A 13,109-nucleotide genomic window follows, 5' to 3' on the forward strand; every position below is an offset into this window, starting at 1 on the left:
GCTTTATAACTATATAGATCAATTTGTTAGAAATGTTCTACACTTATAAGTTGATACATACTAAGATATATATTCTGTACTGGGAACCATATATATCTTCATGGTCGAGTATCAATCTCAGATCAATACCAATTATAAGTGGCTTAACTTATTCAAATTTTATATAAAAAGAAAGTCTATACCTTTATGATTTCTAGGAATATTTTAGATTGCTAGTCCTAATGGTTCTGGATAAGCTACCTATATTTAACAATTTCTCATGGCTAATCAGTTGAAATATTTTAAGGAAAATCAACTTCTAACGAGCTAGGAATAGGCCGGGAATAGGCTTTTTACGGGTTATTAGTGGGCTTTACGAGCTTTTCTCGAGCTTTACAGGCTCTTTTTCGAGCTTTGTGGGCTTTTTTCGAGCTTTATAGGCTTTCTTCGAGCCGGTCCCACTTATTATAGACAATTTAACTAATTATCTATTACTGTTATCACCCTCTATTTTGATCTATCGATTATTGATTTAACTAGCCAAGTAACACTTCTAGGTAGTCGAGCTTCTTATAACGTATCAACACTCCTTTATAGATTCTCAAAAGCCCTTACAGTTATAGGTTTTATTAACTCTGCGATGTCCCAAAGTCAGCAGTCCGAGTTTACATCATCCCAATTCGGAGGTGACTACGATAACTTATCCTACCTTATACCCTCTAATTATCCAGCTACGCTATCGACAAGCTAACAGACTTTTGATATCTCCGTACCGGCTTTTCTTCGACCAGACGACCCTCCCTTACTCCCCTAGCTTAAACGATTTGAACGTATCGGACCCGATCGGAAAAGGTTATACTTCTTGTATAATAGAATAAATCACCAAGAATAGGTAGAGTGGTGGTTATAAACTGATTATAGATCAAAGGGTAAGGTTGTATAGCACTCAAATTATCTTTTATATATCTGGGAGCACTTTACCTAGGTAGCCTATAGCAGCGATGGCAGCCCAAAGGTTATATATAAGTATTGCTCTGCGATCCTTGAGTATCCTTATACAGCCAAAAAAGATGCGAACGGGAAGGATACGCGTTATGGTACAACTACTATGACTAGGTATCTTCGGACTTCTACCTATAAAAGGGCTATAAGTGGAGATCAGCAACGAGGGCGACTCGATAAGTTTATTCAGTCAATAGTATAGATATCCCTCTAGTACGGTTCGTACCACTAATATAATTAAAATAGGAAAATACTATCCGAGAGCCATTCTCCGAGGTAGCTTAGGAGGATAATCTGTTACAGTTTATCACGATCAATCGACTTCCCTTTCACCTTATCGAACATCTAACGTTTCGACGGATAATATTATAAGCACACTCGGCCCTAAGCCTACTATCTATCCCCTCTGCTGATACAGTTCGACGTTGACTATCTGCTTGTGTGAAAGAACGTTAACACTCTACACTCAAACTACTTCCAGTAGATACAAAAATTTCAATTGTATTGGATTGCTGGACTTTACTATTCGGACAAGTATTTATAGCTATCACTGGCTATTTTATTGATATTGATTGGTCCTACCGGGAGGTGCTTCTTGGGTTTAAACCCCTCGAAGGTGCTCACACTGGTGCTAATCTAAGTGGTGTCCTCTTAGAGATACTTACTGATCACAATATCCAGGATCGTGTGTTTGGGTTAACCACGGATAATGTATCGAATAACAAGACCCTTATTGACTCGCTACAATAGGTATTGTCGAGCGATATTCATATTATCCGAATACCCTGTCTTATATATATTATCCAATTGAGTCTGAACTAACTTCTTGATCGCTTGAAAGCAGTCCCTCTAAATGATACTGCTGAGACCAAATGGTCTGATCGCCAATCAATACTCGCGAAAGTAAATACCTAAAGCAAAAATCGCAGTATATCTTATACTTTGAATAAGGTACGGTATCTTACTGTTTATATCCGGGCTAGTCCCTAACGTCGCGAAGCTTTTGTTAGTCTTTAGCCCTCAGAGTAGGCACTTATACCACTTCAGGATGTGAAGACTAGGTGGAACTTAACGTTTCTTATGCTTCGCCGGGTAAAGAGGCTCCGTGATTTCCTTGGTATATTCTGTACAGACTATAACTGCGAGGAGATGGTACTTAACAACGACGAATGGCGTTAGATCGATTACCTTCTTTGTCTCACAAAGCTATTCTACGAATACACTCTTGCGCTTTCAAAGACTCGAGATGTGACTGTATATCTAGTATTCCAGATCTACAATATATTGTTTGAGCACCTTGAGAAGTCTATCAAGCAGCTTCAACGAAAGCGTGTCCTATAGAAACAATAGATACTTTCCTCCCTTGAGGCTGGCCGATTGAAGCTTGATGAGTACTATTCGTAGATAGATTATGATCGTGATCACCTTTATACGATTAGTACTATACTAGCGCTAGATAATAGGTTCCAATTCTTTCTCTCCGATGATTGGACGAAGGAATGGTGTGATAAATATCGAGCCTTATTCCAAGATACTCTCTTACCTTACTAAGAGCAGTATACTACTAGTCAAGGCCTACCAGTCTCCTCTCCTAGATTAAGGCTAAGCACAGCTCTTTATAATCTGCTTCGCCCAAAGAAACCTAAAGCGAAGCCGGTTGGTGACGAGATAACCTAGTATCTTGATAGTGGTAAGTTATACTCTTCTTCTGATCTTATTTCGATAAATATTCGTTACTAATTCTATATAGATATTGTTGATTCTGAGCCGCTACCCTTTTAGCGAGAGAACCACGGTCGCTTTCCTGCGATTGCTTCGCTTGCGCGGGATATTCTTGCAATTCCAGCAACTGGTGTAGGTGTGGAACGATTATTCAACACTGCTCGCGATATTTGCCATTATCGCCGCGGTTATATAAAGTCTAAGACTATTGAAGAATTGATACTATTTCTTTGTTCTTCAAGATTTGACCTTGAATTATATAAGGTAAAAGAGCTTGAACGATTCTTCTCTTTGAATGAGATCGAAGCATTAAGAGAGGAAAAGGACGATAAGCTTAATGATATTGAATTTGAACAGATTAGTGATACAGAAGAACAGCCTGAGAGCTCGGGGGGTTTGATTGATATTGATGATGATAATACTGGTGATAATAATGCTGGCGATCCTCTATTGCCAATTTATAGTACTCAGCCACGTATATCAGGGAGGAAAAGGAAGTATATAGAGGATGATATATATCAGTCTCATTAGTTTACACTGGATTTAATCATAATACATTGATATATGCGTGAACGAATCAACGATTTATTGAATTTGAAGTGAACGATGTAATCGAAATACTCAAAATTACTGGGAATTCCTGCATTATTTGTGCAGTCACGAGAAATTGGCATGTTTGCACTGTTTAGTCGTAGGGGGGGGGCTCGGGGGCCCCCCCCCTTCGAGCTGTGGGCCCAAGCCTAAAGCCCGAAACTCGCTGTGGGCTTTGACCTTAGGCTCGAAACCCGACCCTTTTGAGGGTCGGGTCGGGTCGGGTTTCGGGCTTTTCGAGCTTTGCGGAAGTCTAGTGATAATAGTGGTATACCCTGCTGAGCCTACCTTTTGCTGGTATAGTAGGATTTCCTTTAGCGTTACTACCCCCTAAAAAGGGGTCAATTCCTTAACCGGCAGTAGAGTATAGACTGGTACCCTTTCTATTAAGTGATATCGGGTAGCAATACTTATTATATAGCTATCTTAATATAACCAGAGCTTCTTTTATTACCGGTCTCGAATGATTTATATATTTAGGAACTATACTGCTTCTCTATAATCGGTTAGTTCCCAGTGTACTTCGAGATCTCGCTCTAATTACTGTACCTACGCCTTTATATTAGTATAACTAGCGATTAGGATATTATCTATATAGAAGAAAACTAGTAGTCCTTTTCCTATAAAAACGTATAGGTCTTCTAGTACTTACTGTAGACCTAGCTTACAGAGCACACTTACTGCTTCTTACTGCCAAAGTTATAGTGAAATCCGTAGACTGTATAGCGCGCGACGTAACTTCTAGTATTTACCTAGGTTTTGAAATCCCTTAGGTATATACTTATATATCTCTTAGTCTAACTTACTGTTTAGGAACGCGGTAACAGTATCTCTCTGTCTTAGGTCAAGATCAAAGGTAGTAACTAAGGCAAAAATTATCCTCGCTGTCCTTACTGCTAGCGTAGCAGCTCTCTTTTCCTCGTAAGAGATAGTTTTAAGGTCTCCGCGTATATAGATACGGGCCTTAAGCTTCAAAAGGTACCTATCCTAGTTAAATTTGTATAAGAACACCTATAAAAGAGGGAGAATCTGCTTCCCTCGGTCTCTTAGTTTCTTAATAACCTTAAAAGTCCCCTTTTTAGAGAGGGAGTTAATCTCCTTCCTTATCGCTGCGAGAAAACCTTCCTAAAATAGGTAGTTTATTATATCCTTCTAGTATTTTAGCGGTGGTGGGAGATTGTCTCGGTGGCGGCGAGTGTCTGGTTTCTCAGTATATAAGCCAGCGGTAAAAGTATAGAGTAGCGCCGGCGGTTCCACTTCTTAGGTAGTGCTTATCGCGTAGGCGAAGTCTTTTTCCTACCTTACTTAGCGTCTATACCTACCACTGAGTATATTGCTGGTATCTATATCTCCGATTATCTCTCTTCTCGGAGCTAGTAGCTCTACCTAAAGTTACTTCTCTAGTTCGTCTTCAGTGGTTTTAAGATCCGCTTCTTCTTACTAGATCTAGTCCCTTTGATCTCCCTCGGTATCTACCCCCTAACCAGAGCTAGTATATCTCTCTTACTCCTACGGTGGGGTGATTAGTAGTAGTAGTAGGGGCTGTTTAATCGGAAAGGAACCTAGTAGTGCTTATAGTAGAGGGTCTAGGGTCGGCCAATATAACCTATTACCTACCCCCTAGACTGGGGTAGTCCCTCGTTAGTTAACTATTATCTTTTGGACCTCTGCTTACTGCGGAACCTCCTCTTACTGCTGTACTTACTAAGGCTCCTATACTTCCTATAGATCCTAAGTCCTCTCTTCTATCGTACTAGTCTCCTCTTAACTAGTAATTTAGTGGTTTATCACCTATATAACCTCCTTAACGGTGAGTTCCTATAGTCCCGTTATAGCTGGTAGTAGGATAGGCTGATATTTCTTATAATTAGGGGTATATTTTCGTGTCTCGTCAATAACTGTATCCCTGATATACCTCACTTTCCCACTATATAGGAACCAGATCTTCTAGATATTCGAGGTAAGGTATCCTACTACAAAGCCAATCTCTGTACGTAGGTTTATCTTATCGGACTATACTTACTTCTCAATCCTACAGTACGCTAAGCTTCTATATAACCTAATATTTAATAGGTTTATCCTCGGCGCCTATAGTGCGACTTCCTTCCTCACTTCCTCCTATAGTACTACCTACCGATTCTCGGCGGCGATATACGTTAGTGTACGATTTAATAACTATACAGCGGCGCTTACGAACTCCGGCTATAGCTCCTTTAGGAGGTTCCCTTCGAGGGCGAGTATATATATCCGGGTGATAATTATTCTACCTAATCTCTTAGTATACCTATTTATCTCTAAGTACCCTAGGGGGGAGTGATATATCAGGATATTATCGCTTATAAGACTATACTCCGCTGCTCTGCTAGCTGCTGCTTTATTGTCGTAGTAGAAGGCCTTAATTAGCAGCTTCCACTAATTTCTTATAAGTTATACAAACTGGTTAATAGCCAATTAATATTTAGGTTTCACTTCGTGAGTTATAATCCAGTGGAATCTCAGTCCTTCTAGGTAGAAGTAGGATATCTAGCGGTGCTTATTGTAGGCTAGCTGCAGCTGAATTAGGTCGAAATATACCCTTCCAAAACGTCTAAAAGTACGTCTAACTTATCGTCTTAAAATCTACCTCGGAGTACTTCCTATCTTATAGGTCTAATATAGAGATTCTTACTCTGTGCTTACTCCTCCTTTATCGTTAAGAACAACGCTGTCTACTATAGTAGTAAGCTTTACTACAGTCCGCGGTTAAATATATACTAGGCGTCGGTACCAAATTTTAGAGGAAGCCCTTGATTCCTATAGCTTCACTGATTTCCGTTGTACTTACTGTATAGTATATACTTGTTATAGCGGAGCCTCGCCTAGCTTATCAAAGATCCAGAGATTGAATTAATCCTATAGGTTTACACAGACAATAGGTCTATTATTTAGGTCCCGTATATAGTTTATACGTTAGTACTAGAGGCCGCCTTTCTTCTTTAGTATCGCGTACGACACGAGACTTATATAGAAACTTAGTGAGTATAGAGCGTCGCTTAAGGTGATCTCTATCCTTCCCTTTACCGGGTATCTCCCTAAAAGTCTAACTTTACCTCTCCCTAGTACCTACGTAGTACTATCTCCGGTTATTAGGTTAATTATATTAGGTATAAAGTCGACGAATAGGGCTCGGTTATTGCAGATATACGCACTTAATCCGGTATCAAGAATCCACCGGTTACAGAGGGAGGGCTCGTCTACCTTTACCACAGAGAGTATATACTTACTAATCTATATAGCTTCACTTAGCTTACTTCGAAAAGTGGTTGCAAAGCTGACTTAGTTAGTGGATTCGGCTGGTTTTTCCTATACTTACTGAGCTTACTGAGCTTTAGCTATCACTTTATCTACCTATTGCTTCTAAGCGTAGTCCTTTCCTAACTTCTTCTTTACTTTCTCTAGTTTCCCTTCGTTTAGGGTATACCCTTCTAGCCGAATCGCTTTATTTAGGAGCTAGTAAGTAGCAACTTTATACTTCGGGTATAAGCTACTATAAGGGTAGTGTCTCTTCTTAAACGGAAGCTTCTCTTACTTTGTTTCCGGTTTCGCCTCTTAGTAACCTTACTAGGTCGAGAAAGCGCCTTTTAGAGAAGTGGTTAATAACACTACCTATACTCCTATCTCGCGATTTATCGCGCGGAATGATTTAAGGAGATCTCGGGTATCGTACACCTTCTTTTCTATCACTATTTCCTAGTATTTACCTTACCACTATATAGGTAGAACTTCTTTCACGGTGTATAGGAAGTCCCTATTAGTATCTCCGTCCTTAATACTAAGACTAACCGCTTACTCCCTTAGCGAGTTCTACTTTTAGAGCCACTTATCGATATCTCCAGTCGGCTTCTGTATTGTAAACACTTTCCAACTTATTCGGATTTCCTCCTTATACGCGGTCGATCGAGCGAACCGAGACTTTAGATACACAAGTCTATTATACAGTGTACAATATATAATCAGTGCGAGGTAGTGTACTAGGTTAAGATAGGTAAGGATATATTTATTTATATCACTTAGTCCCTTTGCTTACTTCTCCTATCGAGTATAGCTTATTTTATATACGTCTGCTTAGTCTCTCTATTTCCTTCGATCTGTTTCGGTGCCCTCTTCAGGATATTCTGGTTATACCGGTTCCTTTAGAGTATCAGGTCGTTCAGTTAACGGGGTATCCGGGTTACAGTGATCCTAGACATTTTTTTGCATTGCGTATAGCTGCACCTTCACAAACCAGGTGAGCTATTGCGGTGTATCCTTCAGTTTATCGCCCTTTATAGCAGAGAGAATCGATACTGTTTCTATTGCTGGATGCTGTGTTGTTTTGATGTGAAACAAGGGATGACTTTCTGCGGAGTGGCTTCGTGGAGGTTTATAAGACAGTTTCTAGCAAGTTGCTAGGTACTATATGCCGATATAGTAGTCTTATTCAGTGCGAACCGGGCTCATAACTGTCCGACTACTCCGTATTGCTGTATTGACTTCCTGGCAATTTATACTGTCCTGATTACATAAGAAATATTACTGCATACTTAGGATTAATAAATCCTCCGGTATCCTGGTGTATCTGCGCCGACAATCATTGATAGCCTTGGAAGGCAGGCATCAACCTTGGAATGGATGGATCCGACTAGAGGCATAACTTTGCATAACTTGATGAGTGTGCGCATATCAATCAATTGTTCAACATCCCGAGATCTACTCCGTACTCTGTAGATGTATATAATAAATGTACATGGATAAAAAATCAGGGCTCCTGACTTCTTTATCTTCACTGATGATGACGGGCATGATTATGGTAATGACTCTTACTCATCAAGCCATTAGCCTCTAAGAAATCATTAATCTGCTTATAAGCGCCAGTGGCATTATAGTGCAGATTCATAGCATGGCCAGTGTTGGGTTGAATGTAGGCAGAGAAAGCACTGGCCGAGGGGAAGACCATCTTGACACCAGCAGGAATAGACGCTGATTTCCCACCTGTATTCAAACAGTCGCCTCCACAAAATGGCACATCGTTCGCACCATCAATGACATAAACAGGTCCCGTGAAACTGCTCTCCGCCGGTAGACCAGTGATAGTCATGAGTTCGCCGATAGTCATGGGCTGCTTGTTCTCTTCTGCGAACTCCAGGAGACTGGTGTCGAAATGGGGTGGGTAGAAGAAGAGATATACATTGTTGCCCACATCCGCATTTGTCAGGTACCCAGCTGTGTAGTCCGAGTTCTTGCCGTTGAGTCGGGCTTGTTGGAAGTTAGCACCGCTGAGGAACATTGGCATATAGTCGCAACTTGTCGAATACCCGGTGAGCACGAGTGCATCGGAAAGCTCTGGGTACATCGCCGACAGGGCAACTGTCTGTGCAGACCCAAATGAATGTCCGACGTGGACAATCTTGGCGGGAGCCTTGGTGTTGGGCATCTCGCCGTTGCGCACCAGGCGGGTCAACTGAGCAAGGGCCTCGACTTCCAGAAAGGCCTGGATCTCATTCTTCGCGTCGCCATGTGAAGATTTACCGAAGCCCAGTCGGTCGTAGGAGAATGTGTGATATCCTCGAGACAAGACGTAATCCACGTAGGAGTAGTCATAGTTGTTGTATGGTAGATCCCAATATCTATGTTTCCATGTCAGCTGCCTATATAGATAGACCAATTAAGCCTTGAAACTCACGTCTTGTCAAATCCCATTCCATGTGTGAGGATCTGAAGCGTGTATGCCGAGTTCCCAGCATTATTCGGCATACAGTATTGGGTCGAGATGTTGTAGTGACCCGAAACAGTAGTATAGCCAGATAAGGCTATTTCTGTCATATTTCTACCTTGCTTGGTCGCGGAGAGGACAAAGGAAGTAGCGTCAAAGTTCGTCTGGGGCGTGCTGATTTTGTCGAACACGCCGTTGCGAGCCGTAACAGGGACCTCTACTGTTACATTGTAACAGGTCTTCGCCGCAGCGGCACTAGTCATCAAAGTCCAAAGTCCAATTATTGAAGAATGCATCATGGATAGGATTTTGAGTGTGATATTTCAACAATCAATTCAGACAAGAGCAATGGGAATTGCATCCCTTATATACTAAATCCATCAGATCGCTGTACTTGCGACAAACAACATATCTATTTCAAAAAGAAAATTGGCCCCCAAGGATTTGTCAAAAAGACTGTTATAGAAGTGGAACCAGACTAATGCATAGATCGATAGTGCACTTCCATCAAAGGTTGTTCTCCGGTGTTAAGCCCTAGGCTTGACAGCGTCTTAAACGTGGGAGGATCTTGTTCTTGGCAATTGACATAATCGAGCACCGATCATCATTTATATTTGATCTGATAGCCTCGTCCAAAGGGGGAAACAGATATAAGTTTGCAATTCTCGCTATACGCCGTCGATCACAATCTAAGGAAGAACAAATTATCGTTTAGGATCTCTGATCCTTCTGATCCACTTGGTCCGAGCCCTAAAAATGAGGACATATCCAACACAGGGCGGCTCTGCCGAGGTGATAGAGTAGATTATCATAGGTTCTTGATTAAGTGTATATTATAGACAATACCTCGGATGCAGGCGTGAAACTAGGCGATATTCGAAATTGGGACTGTATGTATAAATAGTCGGTCATAGCAGTACTGTAGTATTACTATCTTGAACATAAAAGACCTGGGTTAGTTTCCACCTCGTCAGTGGAAATCATAGGTGTTCTTTGGTAAAAAAAAAAAAGTCCCTTAATCTATTGGCAAGAACATATATCAAACTCCAGGAAAGCGATCTACAAGCGTATCAGGAGTCCTAAACCACCAAAGATACAAGAAAGAAGATCGGAACGAGAACGAGAAAAATAACAGCCATGCAAACACTGAAATCAAGCACAAATGTATGTAGTCGTTATGTAAGTCCCAATGCGCTAAATCTGAAATCATGCGTATATATCGTCGTATGTGCAAGCCGTTGATCACCACCGATCGCCAGTGACAGGAAACAACCCATTCTTCTTCTTTTCGGCATCCCACCGCTCCATCCACACCTTCATCTGGTCCCGACTCTTTTGGCTGGCCACATTCACCGTCGGGATGACCCGGCCGATACGCAAAGCGCAACAAAACATGGTCAACTCGCGGAATGAACTGTGTTCGCTATAGGGAACGCCGAAGCATGCGCTTTCTCGCATACTGCCGCGCTGTGGCGTGAGGTCCTGACTGGTATATGGTGACTTCCAGTATTCGCCGTGCAGCACAGTGGACACTGATGGATTTTGTACTATTCGCCCGGCTGGTGGGCGATAGGTCCAGCCGGTCGGGCGGAAACCGACGACTCTGGAGAAGTGAGGCTTGAAGCCATCGAGGTAGTCTGCTAGTGTGTCGGCGCGGATCTCGAAAAGGGTTTGCATATGTACTTGGGCTTCGTGAGGATTGCTTGTCAGCATCGCGGAGAGCTCCGGGTCTTCCAAGCAGGCGCAGATCCGTTGCTTCGGTGGAGTCGCGAAAATCTTGGATCCAAGTGCTCGGGCGATCCCCATGCATATTCGTTCTTTGCCAATACTGTAGGTCCCGATAACCACAAGTAGTCGACCTCCAACCTGTGAGGCTTTGTCCGTTGCTTGATTGTTCCCCGTGGCAGCAGAGAGAAATTTGCCCATCAAACCACTTGTACCATTCTTCCCCGTATCAGATCCGACACCAGCTTCCTGGTTGAGGCGGACACAAAGCTCTGAGCACGCTGTAATCACATCCTCCTGAGCGGGAAAGCCATATTTTGGGCTCAGGTATGTGGTGTCCAGGTAACATTTGTCGATATGTTGCTGCCGCAGCTTACCGGTGACCGGGTTGACCACGTCAGGGCGCAGAAGCGGATGTTGCACCTGAGCAGGAGATGCACGGAAGTCACCACAATGCAGCACCCGCTGGTTATGGGCATTGGGCCCGTTGCCAGAACCTTTTTCGAAAAGAAAAAGTGAGCTGCCGGGGCAATGGTTTGCATGTATCATTGTGACTTGCACACCTCCCGTCTCCGGCACTTCGGTGGTAGATTCAAACTCAAGCTCAACTACCCACTTAGGATCAACGCGAAGCTGCTGGCGGACAAGATTCGCAGTGGGTCGACTACAGTAAATAGGCCCATGGCACCAGGACTTACTGAGCCCTATATAGTGATCGCTGTGAAAGTGACTGAGAAAGTAGGCATTACACCCTTCGACAGCCCCATAGCGGAAGGCATCGACGCATATGGAAAACCCCGGGAGGATCTTGTAAAATGGACAAGTCCGCTGGTAGGCCTGCTTGCCTCGAGAAGACACCTCGTTTGCGGCCGCAGCAGCCCAAGCAGTGTCTTCTGCGTTTCCAGCCATCATCTTTGAAAACGCGGAACCTCCAACAGGTTTGTTCTGCGAGTAGGGATCACCTTGCGCAGGCCGGGCAATGGCAGCTCGCTCCGCGCGTGTCAATCCTTTGTCGAGGTCGACTGGCCTGGGAGTCGGCTTCACCATAGGCTCAGGAGCGGGTGTGGCCGGGATAAGGCTAGTTTTACCATCAAGGCAGTCATTGACATGCACTGCGATTTCCTATGCTGGGAATCAGTACACCAATACACCCGAAAGGCAGTGATGGGCACGTACCGTTTCATTAAGATCCTTCAGCGCCATTTGGCAGATAGGGCATCTGCTTACTTCCCCCTCAATATCTTCTACACCCGAACAGTCGTTTAAATCTTTGTCAGGATCTACCTCAAGGTCGATCTGCTGCTCTTGTTCCTCGCCCTCCCAAGGCCGATTTCGAAACTCTTCCCCTATAAGCTCGTCTTCTTCTATATCGTCAAAATTCGCGTATTCATCATTATCGAAATTACTCGTGGCGGCTCTTACCAGTGGCGAGGGTGTAGGTTCAGACGTGCGTTGTGTAGCCACTATTTTATCCATTTGCAATGTCTCGTTCGTCACATCCTTAGTGGTAGATGTGGTCTCATGAAGTTCCCGATATGCTTCCATATCATCCTCGCTGTCGGACTCATCGATAAATGGTCCACTCCGTTTCTGGGTCTTTATAGATGTGGTTGCGGGTGCGGGTGAGTTTGTAGTCTTCGATTCGTCGTCTGGTTGCTGTGTCTCATTGACCGGGGTGACTGGTGAGTCTACCTTCCGACGCTTGACCACTGAATTGTTCTCATTATATCGCTTGTTATCCGCTTCCAAGAACTCTTCGTCGTCACCCCAAATATCAGGCGTGAGCGATCGTTCTCTTTCATTCGTCACCGCTGTTTGTTCAATCTTTGCCAGTCCCTTCTTATCCTCCAAGAAAAGTGCACCACTAGTATCGTTTCTTGAACTGTTCCCCCGCTGGAAAGTTGGAGTACCCCGGCCGTTGCTTGGTGAACGCGAGGTTGCCGTTACAAATTGTGTGATTCGAGCCTGATGAGAAGTGGCACCGGGTGGCGTGTCGGTCTTCTGGAAGAAACTCAAGATGCTCGAATTGCGCTTTGTTGAGGATTGTCTCGTCCCAGAAGATCCTTTGGATGGTGTGGCCCCCTTCTTCGCGTAAGATCCGGCCATTATGGCTCGGTCACAGAGGGGTGGGAGTCGACTGCACCGCAAACGAGAATCAAGTGGTAGCGAGGGTCTAAGATAGTTCGTAGCTGTCCAAAGGTAATTCCAGGCCGGATTAAACGCAAAATTATGGGAAGGTGTACAATATTTCCATAATATGCGCAGGGTCGCCAGCGAAAATGCAAGGATTGGTCGGTTTGAGAGGCGCGAAGAAACTAGATCGCGACACGAAGTCACGTGGCCGTTATTACTCGGCTCC

General features: G+C 43.5%; 2 protein-coding genes across 2 annotated transcripts; both read right to left on the minus strand.

Moving 5' to 3' along the window:
- Positions 1-8,095: 8,095 nt before the first annotated feature.
- Positions 8,096-9,321, minus strand: N7479_011467 (alpha/beta hydrolase; the record flags this gene model as incomplete). Its single annotated transcript, XM_057259158.1, has 2 exons — positions 8,096-8,939; positions 8,996-9,321. 2 exons carry the CDS (start codon positions 9,319-9,321, stop codon positions 8,096-8,098), a joined length of 1,170 nt encoding a protein of 389 aa, XP_057106616.1.
- Positions 9,322-10,267: 946 nt separating this feature from the next.
- N7479_011468 (DNA cross-link repair protein PSO2) lies at positions 10,268-12,856 on the minus strand (the record flags this gene model as incomplete). The annotated part of the gene is made up of 2 exons (XM_057259159.1): positions 10,268-11,872; positions 11,927-12,856. The coding sequence occupies 2 exons, from the start codon at positions 12,854-12,856 to the stop codon at positions 10,268-10,270; spliced, it is 2,535 nt and encodes an 844-aa protein (XP_057106617.1).
- Positions 12,857-13,109: the final 253 nt, after the last annotated feature.

This window comes from Penicillium vulpinum (assembly GCF_028829585.1).
Source record: "Penicillium vulpinum strain IBT 29486 chromosome Unknown utg000004l_segment0_segment0, whole genome shotgun sequence".
In the NCBI taxonomy this organism is placed as follows: domain Eukaryota; kingdom Fungi; phylum Ascomycota; class Eurotiomycetes; order Eurotiales; family Aspergillaceae; genus Penicillium; species Penicillium vulpinum.